This window comes from Caretta caretta, chromosome 2 (assembly GCF_965140235.1).
Source record: "Caretta caretta isolate rCarCar2 chromosome 2, rCarCar1.hap1, whole genome shotgun sequence".
Classification (NCBI taxonomy): domain Eukaryota; kingdom Metazoa; phylum Chordata; order Testudines; family Cheloniidae; genus Caretta; species Caretta caretta.
In genome coordinates this window covers 229647521-229666676 of record NC_134207.1, presented here as the reverse complement: position 1 = coordinate 229666676, position 19156 = coordinate 229647521, and the positions used below count along the sequence as shown (strand labels likewise).

Genomic DNA, 19156 nt, shown 5'->3' with positions numbered 1-19156 from the left:
TGGAAGTATTTTTGTATGTTTCATGATCAAAACATGATAGCACTAACCGGTATTTCTTCGTGGTAGCTAGGAGTCTGAGCTATTCTACACTATCTCTGCGATAGATCATATCTGGTTACAGAGCCTCGTTTTTACTGTTGTCTGTTTAGTGAAATTGCATTGTCTACAGTTAGCTTCCTTTATTCTTGTTTCCCTTTTCTATTTTATTTAATGTCAAGCACAAAGTTTTTTGTGCATTTGTCTGCTTGGTGCCAGTGGCACACAGATACTTATATTCTATAGAAGATGCATATTCTCTCTACTCTTTTCCTGCATCTGGGCTTGTAGGTCTGCGCTACTTTAAATTATTGAAAATAGATAAGAATCCTTCTCCATAAACAATGGAATTATCTAAAGGTAGTTACTCAGATCCAACCTTTTGTTTGCAATCCTTATACAAATAGAACCTCCTTTTAAGTATATTCTTAATGGTAGCATTTAATAGCATAGTATTAGTGCTAAAATACCTTAATTCTCTCCAGGTATTAGGCGGTCTTCCAGGGAATTCTGAGTACCACGAATACTTTGTTGAAATCCTATAAAATAAGTGGGTGAAAGTTCCTCCAACATTTATTCTAATTTTGTTAGACTGTGTGCAGCTCTTTCTAGACAAAGCAACCACACTGTGTTGTCATGTCATCCTCAACAATTATTTATTGGCTTGTTTCTTTCTTTTTTGTTTAATCTTAAATGCTGAGGTTATAATTTTGCAATATGTAAAAAGGTTGCTAATCCATTTTGGAATCTTCCACATCTGCTTTCTCAATTATTACAAGGCACTTCAGAAAATAAATACATTTTGTAATATCTTATTTTGAAAGAAGAGATCTTTAAAAGACTTTTGTAATTATTTACTTTTGAAATAGCCCCTCTGCTATTTGGTTTGAGTTGGCTAGTTTATAAGTAATGAAGGAGTAGAATTCTCTATTATAATAATAATAGCAACAACAATGCCTAGGAGCCCCAATTATGGATCAGAACCCCATTGTGCTAGGTGCTGTACAAATACAGAACTCAAAGATGGTCCCTGCCTCAGAGAACTTACTGTCTAAGTATAAGACAAGAGACAGATATTGATAGACCAATGGGGAGTGCCAGGAAACAATACTGGTCAGCACGATAGGCTGGGGTCTCAGCACGCCGGCAGCCTAACCAAGTTTTTTGTAGGCTTCACAGCAGAGGAAAGTTTTAAAAAGGATAATGATTTAGTTTTACACATAATTATGAGAAGCTCCTTCCAAGCATGAAGAGCATCATGGGAGAGAGCCTACAGGTGCTTGTTTGAACATTTAATAATCTTACAATGGAGGCTGGCGTCATGGGTCAGTCAGAGGCAGGAGTCAATAAATGATGATAGGTAGGATGGGAATAGGCAGTGAAAATGAAGACAAGTAGCTTATGTTTGATGTAATGGAGAAGAGGGAGTTGGTGGACAGATGCAAAGAGGGGGGGTGACATCCTCAGAGCAATGGGTTCAGCTGCCGGGCCAGCCTTAAAACTCACTGGGGCCCAGGGCTGAAGCCGAAGCCTGAGGGCTTCAGCCCAGGGAGGTGGGGCTCGGGATCTGGCCCCACCCCTCCACCGGGGATGGCAGGGCTCAGGCTTTGGCCCTGGCCCCGGCCCCGGCCCCACCCCAGCCTGGGTCATGAAGTAATTTTTGTTGTCAGAAGGGGTCTCAGTGCAATGAAGTTTGAGAACTGCTGGTAGAAAAATGATGTTTATGGCAGCATTCTGAATGGATAGGAGGGGGCAAGACTGTACTTTTCCAGGCCAGAGAAAAGGATGTTGCAGTAAATGAGACACGAGATGATGAGAGCCTGGATAAGTTTTAGCTGTGTGGATGGATAGGAAAAGCTGTATCTTAAAGACCTTATGCAGAAAGAATCAGCAGGATTTATATGTAGTGTGGCTATGAGCATCTTGGGAGAGGTTTGAGTCAAGGCTGATGTCTGGGTCACAGGCCTGAGTGACAGGCAGGATGTTGGTGTTGTGTTGTCCACCATGATCAAGAAAGAAGGGGGTGGGAAAAGAGGTTGATGGGAGGAGAGATTAAGAATTCCTTTCTAGCCATGTTGAGCTTGAGCTCATGGCTAGACATCCACAAGGAGATGTCAGAGACAGAGGCTAAGATTTTCCTTTGGACAGGAGACAGGTTTGGAACAGAGAGGCTGATTTGTGAATCGTATGCATAAAGAGTTGAATTTATGCTTGTGGATGAGATTAGGCAGAGGTAAGGTACATAGAGAGAAGAGAAGCAGACCTAAGACAGAGCCCTGTGCCCCCCGCTTCCCCCATGGACATCAGGAGGGTGATGAGGAGGATCATCTGAAGGATACACTGGAGAAGTAGGAGGAGAATCAGAAGGAGGAACAGTCACAGAAACCAAGGGTGGACAACATTTCAAGAAGAGGAGCATGGTCAGCAGTGTCAAAGGTGTCCAGCAGGTCAAGGAGGATTAGGATGGAGTACTGGATTTGATCTTGGGCTAGGAAGAGGTCTCAAAGACTTTGGCAAAAGTTTCAGTGAAAGGTGAAGGATACTGGATGGAAACCAGAGAGGGCGGGGCAAGGCTGGAACTGGAGGATGTGAACTCCAGGCAGCACATCTGTTATAGGGTTGCTCCCTCCATGGTGCCCCTCATAGCTGGAGGAGGCTGTACAGGAACCCTGCCTCAGTTTCCCTCTTCTCAAACCTCTTTAGTCCAAAGACCTCCAGGATTGGTGTGAAGGTTCAGGTAGGCTTTCTTGCTCTGGTATAACTCTGGCTGCGTCTGCCTGTGAACCAGAGGCCTTCCTCCTGGAGCTGTGTCACAAATGGTTCCCTCTAAGGGGGTCAGGAGTCCACAGCCCTCCTCTCAGATCTGGAGTAAAGCATAAGGAGTTTCTCCTTCCTGAGATCAAGAGTTGACTGGTCCACCTTCTAGGGCTAGGTTGCAATTCCTGCCAGCTGCAAGCCTGCTTCTCTCCAGCCAGCCCCTGTTTCCCACTCAGTCCTTTTATCCTGGAGAGATCAGCAGGCAGACTTCCTCCTCCTGCTAACATCTCCCTGTTATGAGAGACAGAAGGCAGCATTTATACTGTCCTCCTTCCCAGGGCTCATCATGGTTGTCTGGGAGAGAGAGGAGTCCTGCCTCACCTTGCACTACAGGGATGCTGGTCTCAGCCCCTTAAAAAGTTAGGGTTGCCAACTTTCTAATCGCACAAAACTGAACACCCTTGCCCTGCTCCCTGCCCCGCCCCTTCTCTGAGGATCTGCCCCCACTCACTCCATCCTCCCTTCCTCCATCGCTCGCTTTCCCCCACCCTTACTCACTTTCACCGGGCTGGGGCAGGGGTTTGGGGTGTGGGAAGGGGTGAGGGCTCAGGCTGGAGGTGCAGGCTCTGGGGTGGGGCCAGGGATGAGAGGTTCAGAGTGTGGGAGGGGACTCAGGGCTGGGGCAGGGAGTTGGGGTGCAGGAGGGGGTGTGGGCTCCAGGAGGGAGTTTGGGTGTGGGAGGGGGTTCCAACCTGGGGCAGGGGGTTGGAGTGTGGCAGGGAGGTCGGGGTGCAGGCTCCAACTGGGCGGCGCTTACCTCAGGCGGCTCCCAGAAGCGGCCGGCATGTCCAGCTCCTAGGTGGAGGGGCCAGAGGGCTCTGCATGCTGCCCGTGACTGTAGGTGCTCCCATTGGCCATGGTTCCCTGCGCTTAGGAGTCGGCCAGGCCGACCACTTCCGGGAGCCACACAGAGCCAGGGCAGGCAGGGAGCCTGCCTTACCTCCACTGTGTTGTCTAGGCGTTTTGTGCCGGGGGGTCTCTAGACCCTTCTTCAGGGAATCTCCCCTTTTCCCTATCTTGGACTTTCTCCCTCTGCCCACCTTCCCTCCTGGGAAGGAGCCCTAGTCTGTACCCACTACCACGGGATAAGGCAGGCCCTTTACTACCCTGACCTGTTGCCATTTAAACCTGCCCCAAACCTCAAGGGACACCTGGGTAATAGGGTATTGCCTCCTATCCCTGTGGGCACATTGTATGTCCATCTTCGCACCAGAATCCACCAGTGCGGCCTCACCTGCTTCCTTTGTACCAGAGAGCAGGCTGAGGCTGAGTCCACCAGGCCTCACTGGGGTTTCCTTCCCATCCTCACTGGAATGGTGGACAGTTTCCACTCCTTTACTTGCCTTCCAGCATTTGCCCAGCCACAAAACTCCACCCATCCACAATCCATGTGTGGGGGCAGTCCCCCTTCTTGTGTCCTAGTTGTCCACTTTGCCAGCAGACCACTGGTTGGGACCGTGGGGGAACCCCTCGAGTGTCCTCCGATTTGTTTTCCTGGCCCTTCCCAGGAGGGGTTTCTCTGGGCCTTCTCCCGGTCTCCACATCCCTGCTCGGCCATCCCTCCTTCCTGGGGAAGTCCGCTTCCGTGTACTCCTCTGTGAGTTTTACAGCTGCCTCAACTGTATTCGGGTGCCTCCTCACCCACACATTTATGTTCTCGGGGAGGCCTGTAAGAATTGTTCTAGGACAAGCGCATCCATGATCTCCCCCACTGTCTGGGCATCCGGCCTCAGCCAGCGGGTGGCCCAGTCCATTAACTTTTGGACAAATGCCTGGGGCCACAACACCCCGTCCACCTCGCTGCCCAGAACTTCTGGCAGTACTTCTCCACTGACAGCCCCACCCGATCCAGGATGGCTGCCTTCACTACTTCATAATTCCTGGCCTGCTCTTCACTTAGGGCCATGTAGGCCACTGGGCTTCGCCGGCTAGATAGGGAGCCAGTCGCAGAGCCCAGGTTGCCCTGTCCCATCCAGCCCCAGCAGCTACCCACTCAATGTGCCTAGGAAGGTGTTGGGGTCATCTGTCATTTTATATAGTCCTAGGCCTCGCACCCGAACACCATCCCCTCCCATGGGACTCACCACTTTCTGCAGGAACTGCTATTGGATGCTGGCCTGTTCCCGAATGAAGTCTTGCAGGCTCTTCTGCTGTTCTGCCTGCCAGGGGAGCAAGGCCTGTCTCTCCAGCTAGTAGGCTTGCTGAAATCTTTGCGTTATCTTCTGCACCTCCTCCTGCTGCTTGATCAGCCATTGCAGGGTCTCCTCTATCTCCAAGGTGCCAAACACTTGCTTCTGGCACAGGAGATCCTGGACAATCTCCCACATGTAGCAGAGCCCCTTTGGCTTCTGCCTCTGCTAGGGTCACAAAGTCACGCTGAGACCCTGGGTTTAGTAACCACTGGTGTACTTTATTCTTAGGCTTGTTCCCACCACCATTTTACCATGTACAGTAACTCCTTACTTAAAATCATCCCGGTTAACGTTGTTTTGTTGTTATGTTGCTGATCAATTAGGGAACATGCTCGTTTAAAGCTGCACAATGCTTCCTTATAACATTGTTTGGCAGCCACCTGCTGTGTCCACTGCTTGCAGAAAGAGCAGCCCATTGGAGCAAGCTGGTGGGGGCATGGAACCAGGGTGGACTGGCAGCCCCCCATCAGCTCCTTGCTCTGGGATTTCCCTACACCCCCGCCCCGAATTTCCCCAATCCCAAACCCCACCCCAGTTTTGTGAACTAGTTACATGCTGTGTTTCCAATTTAGTGATTGTTTGGAAATTTGAATCAAAATTGAAACATTAATACACACTTTAAAAGCATATACAGTGTATGATAAAATATGTGTATCTGAAAAAGGATCATAGATTTTAAAAGTATAAACATAGACTAGCTTCCTTATACAGCTGTTGTTTTTTATGACATCAGTGCATTCATTTCAGTGATGTTGGCCAGCCTAATAATTTCAAATTATGATTTGTAAGCAAAGTCTAAATGAGCTCTCCTTGACAGCTAGTGATGAACTGGGGGCTGGGGGGAAAGGCTTCAGGACTAGATTGTATTTACATTCATACCTAATCTACCTAGGTATCCATCAAACAGCTGTGTTGCCCAAGTGATAGATTTTGGCTGGGGTTGGGTTACAAATCACTTGAATGTGGGGGAAGGGGAATGAAATGTTGTTGTTCTTATTGTATGAGTAAAGGGCAGTAGAATTGTACTTAGCCTGTGCTTCAGGGCTCAAGGGTATCAAGAGAGAGGGTGGGGATAGGTGTTTTGCTTGATGGGCTGCCTGAGTCACAAGTACTATTAGACCTGCCCCTCTCCTCTGTTTAAAGACAGAGCTGATTAGGCTCCATAGATAGTCTTTTGTCTTGTTAAGTGATCGCTACAGCTGAAATCACTGATAATCAGGTCTAAGTGCTTAGACCTGCTGTGGAACAGTGTTTCTGTGGAAGAGACGGCCCAGTCTGCACTAGCAGCGAGGTTTCCCCAGTGAGAGCTCACCTGAAATCACTGAGAACCGGTGGAACCTCAAGAGACCAACTTGCAGAGGTCACAGTTGCAGGTGACAGTGCAGGGCCGTTGGTAACAGAGCGATGGAGTGAACGGTGGCACAACGAACAACAGTGGACAGAGCGAACAGTGAGCAGCTGGAGGAACGAGCAAGGTGCCTTCTTGCCCCCCACCTGGGAGGTGAACTCATGTGAAAGCACCTCTGAACTCTGAATCTCCACAGACCAAGGACAACACCGGTGAGTGTTAATGAGGCTGTTAAGAATGCTGGAGACACAGAGTTTGTGCAAACAAACATGGCCGTGGCATCCTACTTTCTATTTAAGCAAGAGATACCACACACTACAAACTGGAGGCCAATGTTAAGTGCATTGTCACTGGTTCATCCTGAAGTTGAACGCTGGTTCTGAACAAGACCAGCAGATGCTCACTATCTTTCTGCAAGAAACTCAACTGACTGGCTAGAAGCATGTCGTGCAACAGTGAAAGACTCAACAGTTGAAAAAGCGAAGAACTCTCTCACCACATTCAAAAAATTTGCATACTTGGCTGATGAATGCACCGATGCAAATGGTCATCAAGCATTAAGTCATTGTGTACGGTATCCTGATGGCAGTGGTAGGCCAGTAGATGCATTTCTAGATGTTCAATTTTAGAAGACACATCAGCTGCATCTGTGACAACCCACATCTTAGAAGAGTTAAATGCTTGTCAGTGGGACCCCAAACAGATGGCTGCTTGTGCATTTGATGGAGCTGCAAACTTCTCTGGAAGACATGGTGGAGTATAAGCTTTGCTCAGAGAAAAGTGTAACCCTAGTCTCTCTTATACACACTGCAGAGGCCATCTACTCCAACTAGCACTAGTACGAGCTGCAGACTCTTCAAAAGACATTAAAAAAGCTATAAATTTAATGTCTTCATTATATTCTTTTTTCAGCAAAAGTCCAAAAAGACTGAGAATTTTGGAAAATATAGAAGATACGCTGGGACTGAAGTTCAAATTAGTCCAACCTGGGAAAACCCTCTGGCTTTCTCATGAGGATCCTTGGCTGTTGTTTTAAAATTACTCCAGCCGTTATCAAGCTCAAATAAATTGGTTAGTCTCTAAGGTGCCACAAGTACTCCTTTTCTTTTAACAATTTGTTAACCCTTCAGGGCTCAGTCAAGTGCTAGTTCATCATTTAGCAGTAAGGCATTCCCTGGGAAATATCCCACCCTCTGACTTCACCACCTCAACAAAGCTTCACAATCATCGTTGCCGTGTACAATATTAAATTGTTTGTTTAAAACGTATTCTGTGTGTGTGTATGTAATATATATATAATAGTCTTTCGTCTGGCAAAGAATTTCCCTGGAACCTAACCCCCCCATTTACATTAATTCTTATGGGGAAATTGGATTTTCTTAACATCATTTCTCTTAAAGTAGCATCTTTCAGGAACATAACTACAACATTAAGCGAGGAGTTACCTTCACCATCTGCAGGGGGGAGGGGAGGGGAGGGGAGGGGGAAGCTACCACCCTGCTTTCATTCCCTGCCTTTTCCCTTTCCTCCTGCTCTCTCCTGGCTTCCTTCCCCTAAGGCTTTTATGCAGCCCCAGGCTAATTAGAGAGCAGTTGTCTCTGCCTCCCCAATTAGGGCCAGGTTATCTCCAGCCCACTCTAATTTGTTCCCCCTAACAAGGATTGCGTGTGACAGAGGGCTGAGTCTGCAATCCTTTGCCCAGCACCCTGTCACAAGGAGTTAATCCCATGGATTGTGTACACCCTGGAAACTTGGGATGTCTGAATTTGCTGCAACTGATTTGTACCTCCTTGGGAAGTTGCTTATCCTCTCAGTGCCTCAGTTTCCTCATATGTTAAAAATTATATTTATTTCACAGGGAGTTAATGAGTAAGCCACCTTGTGAAGTGCTTTGAGATCCTTGGGTGGAAAGTATACATTTATTATTATTATTATTTATTATTATTATTTTATTTTATTATATTACTCTGTGAGTATGTAATACTCAATAAGTTCCATTGAATGTATGCTGCTAACACTTCTGCATTTCACATCCTTTGCAGCCCAGGCACTCTCCACTGGAACTTGTGCTTATGATGGAGTGAAAATTTTCAGAGGTATCAGGGTAACTCCATACCCGGTCATCACAATGTGTGGTACTGAAATCCCGAGGCCTGTCAGTTCCTTTGGGTCTATGCTCCTCAACTTCTACACTGACTCTCATATAGTAGGCCTTGGATTCCTGGCAACATACAGAATAATCTGTGAGTAGCCGCAGCAATTCGCTTTGGTGGGTAAAAGTAGTGAGATTTGAGTGAGTGAGTGTTAGCTGCCTCTTCTGCATGTGCAATGCAGAGGGGACAAGTGCAACACCGGAGAGGAGCCATTGTGCCCTGCTGTGGGTTTCCCTCAGATAGGCAGAGTTCACACTTCCCATATTCTCTGCAAAGAGGGTTTTTAGGAGTGGGGCCTGGGAGTGAGCAGCATGTTTTATCATGTACTGCCTGTGACCTGACTGTCCCAGCTCTCAGGCACTCTACTCTCCCCTTTATAGGAATTATCTACCTAAAGGGCTCTGAATGGGGCCATCTCTGAATCTGAGACCACATGAATGTTATATAGCCATCTGCTCCACAAAAACAATAGGGTCTGAGTGAACTTTTATTTTAAAATGACACTCCAAAGATGTGCCACTAGTTAATTTACCTGAAGAAAAATTGTTATTACATGCAGGAGGATGGCAAAAAATAACGCTCTGAGCCTGATTCTGAAATTATACCAAGACCCCTTTACACACACTAGCAGTGTAATGGGGTCCTAACATGGGCTCAGTTATATTTACACCTACTTGCTAAAGACAGCCTAAAGGGGCCTTAGTGTCAGTGAGAATCAAGCTCTAAACACGTTTTTCCTTTGAATGTACATACTCCACGAATACATATCATGATTCACATCACACACGTCCATTTCTTTTAAAGAGGAAGTGGGTATTAGGAAAGTGAAATGAATACATGAAGTCATTCCTACTGCACCAATATAGTAAATCCAAACTGATTCTGTTTTCAAGATCAATTGAACTATCGTCTGGTTTTTGAAAAACTGTTTCATTTGCACCAGCAAAGCACATGTAAGAGCGTGCTGTTAATAGCTGTGAAATTTCCCTCATTACCTTCCTCCTCTGAACAACAGCCACAACAAAATGTATAAAGTCCAGTACTTCTGTTTAAAATGAATCGCCCCAGTAGCCACAGGCTAGACAGAATGGCACCGAAGGATGACAATGGGCATTTACTCATGAAAAGACGTTCATAACTCACTCAAGTTGGCTGCGGCTGTGTAACTTGTGACTTATGACATTTGAGAAGTATAACTATGGCCTTATTAGCTTGTTGCTCTGTACAACGCAGATTCTAGCAATTAACATTCCTCTTCCTTCTAGTTGTATTGTTTGCTGAAAGAGAAATGAAAAGGCTTTCCTCTGCTTGCCTAGCATGAATGCTGCTTTTTAATCCACTTAGCTTTTGTCTCTTATTTGTCAAAGTTCCAGGGTACAGTGTTCAGCAGCCCCCCTACCTGAGCTGCGAATGTGGAATGAGGGACTGTGCAGTCAACAGCCTTCACGGGCTTTGCTTTATGAAGGTGGTGGCTGCCTGGGGCAATGGCTGGTCTTTAGAACTTGAGAAGCTGTGTGTGGGTTTGGGCTATTTGTCGGCAGGGCACAGGGAAGCCAGGGCCATGTAAGATTATAAAATAAGGAACATGAGTAGGCAGTGCGGGTTTCAGCTGGTTTTGCATAGGATTTGTTCATTCCCAACTTCACTGCTTGAGGGAACATCAGGCCACATCCTGACCTTAGCAACATCTATGGTGTGAGATTCACAGGAGCACCTTCATCCCACAGTTGCAGATGCTTAAATTGACCCTGTTCTGAAGCAGCTTGGTTGCATGTATAGGACCACCCAGTCATAGCCCCTCCCCAACAGCACAGTCTGTTACTCTACCCACTACCAGATAGGGAGCCCATGTCAGAGGTAGTACTGAGTCAATGCAATGCCTTCCAGATGCCTCAGCAGAGGGGGAGGGCAGATTCCTCCCAGCTGACTGATAGCTGGGGAGACACTGAATGAAATGTGTAGCTTAGGGATTTCCCTGCCACCCCCAACCAGCTGAAGAATCCCAAGGGGAGAGGAGGTAAAGGAAATAGCCCCACAGTGACTGGTATGGTTCCTCCCCTCCCCACCCTTCTGACCTAGTGAATCCCACCCAGCTCTAGCACAATCCCTCAGCTCCAGCAGGAAGGAGAGAGTGAAGGTATGAATAGGGGGCAGGGCTATCTGAGAGGAGATGGAGTGAAATCCTGACCCCATTTAAGTTAATGGTAAAACTCCCACACAGTTCAAAGGAACCAAGAATACACCCATTTCCCAAGTTCTCTAACCACCAAGTAGCAACACACAAGCTACTGTAGAGCAGGTGCATACCCACTCCTCAAGATGCACCTGGTTCACAACCAGTTTATATAGCTTCGTGGTGCTTATCCCTTCCCTCCTTCATGTCTTATAAGACAGGGTCAGGATTTTGCTTGTCTGTTTTTGCACAAGCATGGTATCAGTGGGGGGAAATGTAGCAGAAAAATACAACTGGGTTACTAGGATACTGCCAAAATCATAAGAGTTCATTTTACATTTCAGGGTGGTATAAACTTCCACAATCAACTCTTCTTAGCATGGCGACAAGAGATGCTCCTTTTAGTTATCAAGAACCTTGTCTTGCCTGTATCTGGATAGTAAAATTATTCCCCTTGCTTCATGATACTCTCACATTTGGTATCTGGTTTATATTCAGGTATTAATTGATCTCTGCTTCCTCTTTTTGCTTTCATTGCAGCTTGTGGTGGCCTTTTCAATGGTTCCTCTGGCACAGTCAGCAGCCCTGCCCATTCATTTACTGATTATCACAACAATATGAACTGCTCATACCACATCACAGTTGGAAACAACAAAGTCGTGGCACTCAAGTATGTAATCCAAGTTCAGCATCTCATTAAGAGGGACAGAAAGGTCTCTGGTTCTGATTTTTTTTTTTAAAGTATTTTGGTAAAGAGAGTCATTATATATTCTCTTTTCCAATGGAGAACTTGAAGTGGACTAGGAAATGTCCATGTAAAGCACTGAAGCAGACCACCTTATTCCCATAAAAACCAAACTTGTTGAAAACTGTTTGTCTTACAAACTGTCAGTTAGTTATTATTAGCAAGATATCACTGTAATTTTTGCTTCCCACTGTGTCTTGCAAAGGGACTGAATCATCATATAAAATGCTATTCACTCACTGAGCTAAACTTCACCAATTGGCTGCTTTGGGGTAGGTATGAGCTTGTGAATAATGTAAATTAAAATCCTCTTTTGGAAACTAGTGACCTTTTTTTCTTAAAGCCCAGATAATATTCCCTTCCCAGAAATGGCATAATTTAAAAAAAGATGTAACAGCCACAAAATATTGCAGTTTAAAATTCTGAAACAAAATAATTCTTGTGTTTTAACAATATTAAAGCTTTGTTTATAGCATTGGGAGAGGAAGGAATTGTGAAAAGGTTGCGTATGAATAGAATACATTTGCCCAGCTAAGTAGCATGCTGGTTTGGGGGCTGATTCTGCATTTCATGTACATCCAAAGTGCCCACAGAAGCCGATGGTTTGGCTCTTTGCATAAATGAGTGAGGATACTGATTCTCAAAGAATATGCAAGATCTGCATAGCTCCTGGAAACTATGCTTATGCTCAAACTAAGCTTATGCTCAGATAAATTGGTTAGTCTCTAAGGTGCCACAAGTACTCCTTTTCTTCCTGGAAATGAAGACACCCATGTTGATGCATGCTGGTTATCAAGTTTCACTTCAAGCTTGTCTTGTGAGCATAACTGGCCTGGACATAAATGGGGTCACTAATATCTAAAGGTTTCAGAGTAGCAGCCGTGTTAGTCTGTATCTGCAGAAAGAACAGGAGTACTTGTGGCACCTTAGAGACTAACACATTTATTAGGCCATAAGCTTTCGTGGGCTAGAGCCCACTTCAAAGGATGCATAGAATGGAAAAGATAGTAAGAAGATATATATATATATATATACATACAGATAAGTTGGAAGTTGCCATACAAACTGTGAGAGGCTAATTAGTTAAGATAAAACTCTTTCCTGAAGGGCACCTGCCCACACTTATTGCTGGGAGAAAAACTGATTTTTCAGTTTGATAGCAGTTATGGAAAAAAAATCAGTTTGGGTTTGAATCATGTCTGAAATTTTTTGGAATCTTTGGTGAATCGAAAAAGTCCACTGGGGGTCAAAAGAAATGCTTTGTTCAGCCCAAAATGTTTTGTTCCCAGACATTTTTACAGGGCTAGATTCACAAACCAGGAGGAGGTGTGTCCCCCACACCATACTCTATACCCCCTAAACTATTCACTAACAGTTTTGGATTGACTGAATCTATTTTGCCCAGCTCTACCCACCCTATGCTTGGCTCCGGCCATTACTATTTCCACAAACACCAAAAACCACCCAGCATCTGAATAAAAACAAAATTGCGATAATGTAACCTCCTACATTGTATCTTACAGATTCAATGACTTTCGCCTTGAAGCTTCCTCCTCTTGTTACAAAGATTATGTGGCTGTATATGATGGCTCAGACATCTATGCTCCACTCCTTGGCAAATTCTGCGGCTCAGAACCTCCTCCAACTATTAAGAGCTCCAGCAATGACTTGCTCCTGGTGTTTAAGACTGATTTCTTTGAAGTAGCTGGAGGCTGGAAAGCATCTTTCAGAGAGACAATAGGTAAGAATACTATCCCAGCAAATACTCCCTGTTATCTGAAGGCAAGCCATGTCCTCTGATGAGCAGCTGTTGTAGCCTCTGGCGACAAGGTGGGGCTCTCAGTAGTACAAGTGTTGCTGTAGACATGTTGGTCCCAGGATATGAGAGGGACAGTGCTGGTGAGGTGGCCTGAAGAAGAGTGTTGTGGAGCTCGAAAGCTTGTCTCTCACCAACAGAAGTTAATCCCATAAAAGATATTTCCTCACCCACCTTGTCTCTCTAGCAGCCCAAGTAGACAAGGGTGGACGTAGCTCGCCTTTCACTGTAGTGTGTAGCTACACATGCCGCCACAAGCATAGACATAGCCTTAATTTAACTCTTATCTACGTCGTAAAATGCATAGTTGTCCCTTGAGTGGCAGAAGGCATAGCAGCACTCACATCTCCCGCTTTTGGAGGACCTTATGGATGGACACTGGCACAGCAGCTGGGCTCTAATTCTGCAGCAGGAGGTTAGTGATAGCCTGAAGATAGACACCCTCCCTGCCTCCCCTCCCACCCCCTGCCCTTTGCAGCACTGCCTCCTCCCTCCACCCCCCCCCCCACTTCATACCTTTTTAAAATAAAATACATCAGTGAAGATTGAGGTGCCCCAACAAATCATTTCACTGACCTCCCCCAATCCTTCAGCCAGCCCAGCCTTGCTCTGTCATCATAATGGAACGAATTGGTTATGTGAGCAAAGTACTGTTTTTATGGGCACCCTAGACAGTGCTCAGGGTAGTTCTTGATTCTTGCTTTGACCAGATGCTTAAATTTTAAAGTCCGTCTCCCTGCCTAGTCTGAAAGGTGATCTTTCTGTAACATCTGAATTGTTGGTAGTGATAAGTTATAAATGATTATCATCTTTAAACTGCTTTAATATAATATCCAATACTTTGTTGCCTAATTAATTCATTCTCTGGACAAAAAAAGACATAATGGCCATGTTTATAAAGCATACACTCAGACACTCCAGAATGAAAGGCCTTGTGGTAGGATAAACATAGCCTTTAGCTGAACCATTGAGCACCCCCCCCCCCCCCAAATAGCTGTTTTTCATTTGTTACAGTCTAAGTATTTAGGGATAAGGAGTATAAGTGGCACCATATCCTTGCCAAACATAGTATTCCCAGGTTTGGCCATTACTGTTATTAACTCCTCTTAGCTTTAGTCTAGTAATTGCTACAGAAAACTTTAAAATCTGCCTGGTGGACTGTTCTCTCATGTAGTCCATCAAATGCGCTTCTGCTAATGTTGTTTCACATAGTGCTCTCTGTGAAAATCTATTAAATACTAGGCATGATTGGTCTCTACTCTTGTGGCTCTGTGCTTCAAAGATGAGATCAGCAGAGACTCCCAAAGCTGTCAGCCTTTGAGGACTGTCTCAGTCCTCAGACTAGCAGGTGGTCAGAAGTTTCTTCAGGCATTGACTGTAGATCAGTGGTTTTAACCCTTTTTTCATTTGCAGACCCCCCAAAATTTTCAAATGGAGGTATAGACCCCTTTAGAAATCTTAGACATAGTCTGCAGACCCCAGGAGTCTGTGGACCATAGGTTGAAAACCACTGTTCTATGCAATGACAAAGTTTTGTGGACCCTTCAGCATAGTCTGCGGACCCCCAGCAGTCTGCAGACCATAATTTGGAAACTGTTGCTCTAGATTTACCTGTATGAGATTCTGCTCAAAAACACAGTGAAAGATGGACAAACTTTCAGGGATTCTGCGGAAACCTTGATTGTTTCCCCAGGGGAGGATGAGCCTTATATCAATTTAAAAAAGAATCTTTGAGGTATTTCTGGAGGGAGACCTACCCACCTCCCAGGGAGAGGATGGTTGTGGTGTTGCAGGACTAATTCAGAAACTAAAGGAATGGAGCTATATAGGAGTGAAATAGATCTTCATGTAATGTATGTGGGGAGGGGTGTGTGTGTACATGCAGATGTGTGTGCACGCACGCATCTGTGCATATATTGTGGCAAGGCACCTTTCACATTGTTAGCCTCAGAGTTTCTCCCTCAGGCAGCGAGGGCCTGGAGTAAATCAGTCCTACTCTGTAGGGTTTTTATTCTTCACTCTGGTTTATTTTTCAGAATGTTTAAAAGTTGGGCCTCAGGGTAGGGCCAAGTAGTTCTCAAAAGCAAAACAACTATATAAAAATGCACAACACAAAAAGGAATACCTTTCCCTGCCCCTTCTTCAGGGTGTTGCCTTATTAGGCTGGTTTCTGTGGCCAGTCCTTTACTAAACAGCTGTCAACTTGGCGGTTTTTCCCTATAAGGAGGAGAAAGAGCCTCCCACCCAGGAGAAGCCTTTTCTCTCTGCTGTAACTGGCTTCTCATACCTCCTCCCCTCTCACAAGAAGAGGGGTTTTTAAATGTCATTGGCAGCCCTTAATTGGACTCAGGTGTCTCGAATTAATCTGAGGTAACCTTTTCAGTTTATAGGAAAAAAGGCCTTCAACATTCTGGGGCTTTTATATCTGCCTTCCACAACTCTTTTATATCTGTCAGGTGTGACTTTGTCATAATATGTAATGTGTATGTGGAGAGTGGCTCTTGATTTTATATCTCTGTCTTGTTTTCCCCCTACCTGTGGGAAGCAAGCTACAAGGAATGAGCCATAGGGTATTTACACAGGATTCTGAAGATCTCGTGTTGGTGGAAAGGGGCCAAGAAATAGAAAATCTTATATAGATTTTAAAGAGTCACAATCCCATAAACCATTACAGCTTGGCTGGGCTGATGCATAGCTCCAGGAAACTTCGTAACACATCTTTGTAATCTGAGCATAAAGAATAATGCTTAAAAATTGAGACAGTAAAGCCACATACACCAGAGAGCTTTTTATTTTAAATTAGTCTTTAAAGTAACCCCCTCATGTCTGGAAAAAAAAAACATATGGATTTGTAGGAATACAAAAACAGTATCTCTACAACAGCAAATGCAATCAGAGGGCAATTTATGACTGCAAATTACTGCGTGATATCTGTAGGTCAGCTGCAAACATAAATCTCTATTACTCTACAATGAGTACATTATTCTGTGGTTATATTAGAGAAGCACAACTGGATAATGTAATTATTATGCTCTGTTTAATGTTGTTAGTGACCCTGATTATGTCATGGAAAGAGGTGAGTAGAAACCATCAACTCAGTTGCAGAAAACTAAACTTAGCTTATTTCCTTTCTTCATAAACTCTTCAAATTTCATTGCTGATTGGGCTTCTCTTAGGGATGGTGCCAAAAAACTAGGGTTATTTGTAGTTCATCCTTTGTGAATTTTATAGAAAGGTGGTCAACTTGCTCACTGAGGCGGGGAGAGCAATGAAGGGAGGATCAATAAGTGTTGTAACTCACAAAAACATTGCAGGATGTAGGAAAACTAGGCATCATAGGATCTAAATCCTGAAAATTGAGAAAAATGGCACTGTTTTAATTAAAGCAATTAATTCACATCATTGATGCTGCATCCTCTGCAAGGGTTGAATTCTTTCCATCAGGCACAATCTATTGTGAAAAACAAATCAACAAAAATCATTCATTAGTATTAATTTGGCAGGACAACCATGCTCAATCTATTATTTAAAATGTATTTCTTTAGAAATATGCAACTGTATGTCTGATGCTACACTGTCAAATCACCACAGCACAAACTACAATCTTTGTCAAAAATATTTTTGTGATCTGACACATTTGGATAAGGAGAATACAAAGCACTCATTACAACCCTGTGTGCTCATCCACTATTATGATTGCCTTGGTGGTTATGTTACTCATCATAACTAGAGATGGTCCCAAACCAAACCCGTTAGATCCAAACATAGCTGGTACTGGTGATGGGGGGAGGGGAGGGAGTCTTCAGAATTTTAACTTTGATGCAGATCTGAATTTCACAGATGGGTCCGATCACTATGATGGACCAAATCAAAACCCCAGAATCAAAAGCCCCTTAACTCTGGGGATGGTTCATAATTTGGATTCAGATCTTGATGTTGTGGTTCACGCTCATCTGTACTGTGATGGGCTGGATATGCTGTTGTGTTAAAAGCACGAATTGAGCAGAGTGGAAGAGCCCAGCCTCTAGGGATTGTCAGCGTACCAGAACTGTAGGAAGGAATGGACAGCTGGGCTCCTTGTGTTGCCTTAGTTAAGTTCTTCTACCTTTCTGTCTTAGTTTCTGGCCCTTAAAACGAAGATAATGATATTTCCCTATGTCACAGAATGAGTGCTTGTCTCTTCAGTGGCTGGGGGAGATAAGCCAATCAGAGGCTAAGGGTTTTGGTCAGATGAGATGCTTCTGGGAGGAAGAGTTTGGGTTTCTCCCACATTGACAAGTAAGGACTGTGTGCACTGGAGCGTGATTGGACCAATGATCCCTTATGTATCCACCCTCTGCAAAAGGGGAAGACTTGACCTGTTCAGGTGAACCTTGCTGTAAAGGGGACTTTTCACATTTACTCTGTAGCATACTGGGACAATCTTGTGTTTAATTTCCTTTTCTAAGTGATAACTGTAGCTTTTGCATAGCAAGGAATGAACCCCTGAAAACCGTTCCTTGCTCTGTAGAGAAAGGAAGTTGTTTATTTAAGACACCATTGCAGCAGTTCTTGATCTTTTCCATACCGGGGCTCCCCTTTCCATTTCAGGATGCTGCTCTCCCCTGGCACCTCCTTTCCATCTAGCAGGAACACAACCCTCCCTCCCCTGCGCCTCCCATTTAGCAATATTGGAAGAGTGGGGTGAATATGATTCCCCTGGCACCTATTTGTGATTCCTCTTGGGGGGTCAACTGTATTTTCCTTTTAAAATAATTGACCCCATCCAATGGGGTGTAAAAGCAACCCTATTTAACAGCTTATAATGGTCTCTGCCCAGCAGCTTATCTTTCTTGTTCTCTGTCCTCCTCTACACACTCTGACTGTCTTAGTTATGACAGGTTTCAGAGTAACAGCCGTGTTAGTCTGTATTTGCAAAAAGAAAAGGAGTACTTGTGGCACCTTAGAGACTAACCAACTCATTTGAGCATAAGCTTTCGGGAGCTAGCTCACAAAAGCTTATGCTTCAAATAAATTGGTTAGTCTCTAAGGTGGTCACAAGTACTCCTTTTCTTTTTAGTTATGACAGTAAATGCAATGTTCTAAATGATCAAAAGGAGAATTTTAGCAGCTTCTGAAGGTGTGCCATTCTCTTTGGAGCTGGGATTTGCAACAGCATTAACATTCTAAAGGCACGGTGCTGCCCAAGGCTGTGTGAATATGCTGGGAAATGCATGTGACAAGGTAGGGAGCTTCTCCCTCCCTTCCCCATCCAAAACAGCACTAAGTTGCAGGGGAAGAAGGCAGCAAAAATTCCTGTTCATTCTCTATATCCCCAAGAGGCTATAGTCTTTCTTGGCTTGGGGACATGGCTAGGCCTCTGTCTTCCCATTGTTTATGGAATCTTCAAAAGCAGCTGGTAGAAGTACAGACGGCCTCCTTGTAAAGGACCAGCACGATGTACAACAGAATGCATTTTCCTCCTCGCCAACTTTAGCACCCAGCCCAAGTTCCCAGAGACAACTTTACTCTTTGCCAGCAATCTGTCAGGAGTCCATTATACCCACTGCTGCTTCCACGCTGCCCAATTTTTTTCCTTGAAGGCCACACAGCTTTTTTTATCCTAATAAATATTTTTAGGAATGGATAATCATTGAAAAACAAAGTGATGGGGAGTAAGACTTTAGAAGGAACACAGTTAGAATAAGAAATCTTTTCCTTTGATCTAAATGCAATCCCTTACTCTATGCATCCAAGTAATTTAGTAAACAACCTAATAATCTATATAACCTTTCCTTCCTGACGAAATAATCTGTGGCCCCACTTTCGTAACATAACTCAGTATTATCCCTCAGTGTCCCTTTTCATTTGTTTCCCTTATGTTTACTCTGTTAACT

The 19156-nt window shown here is 44.6% G+C and overlaps 1 protein-coding gene across 3 annotated transcripts in view; it reads left to right on the top strand.

The window, feature by feature from the left end:
- Window positions 1-19156, top strand: part of CUBN (cubilin) — a 222911-nt gene that overhangs the window by 182488 nt on the left and 21267 nt on the right. For all 3 annotated transcript variants that reach the window (XM_075125891.1, XM_075125892.1, XM_048838028.2), the window contains 3 exons: window positions 8436-8636; window positions 11260-11389; window positions 12988-13205. In XM_075125891.1, coding sequence (XP_074981992.1) covers window positions 8436-8636; window positions 11260-11389; window positions 12988-13205 — 549 coding nt within the window. The remainder of the gene's footprint in view (window positions 1-8435; window positions 8637-11259; window positions 11390-12987; window positions 13206-19156) is intronic.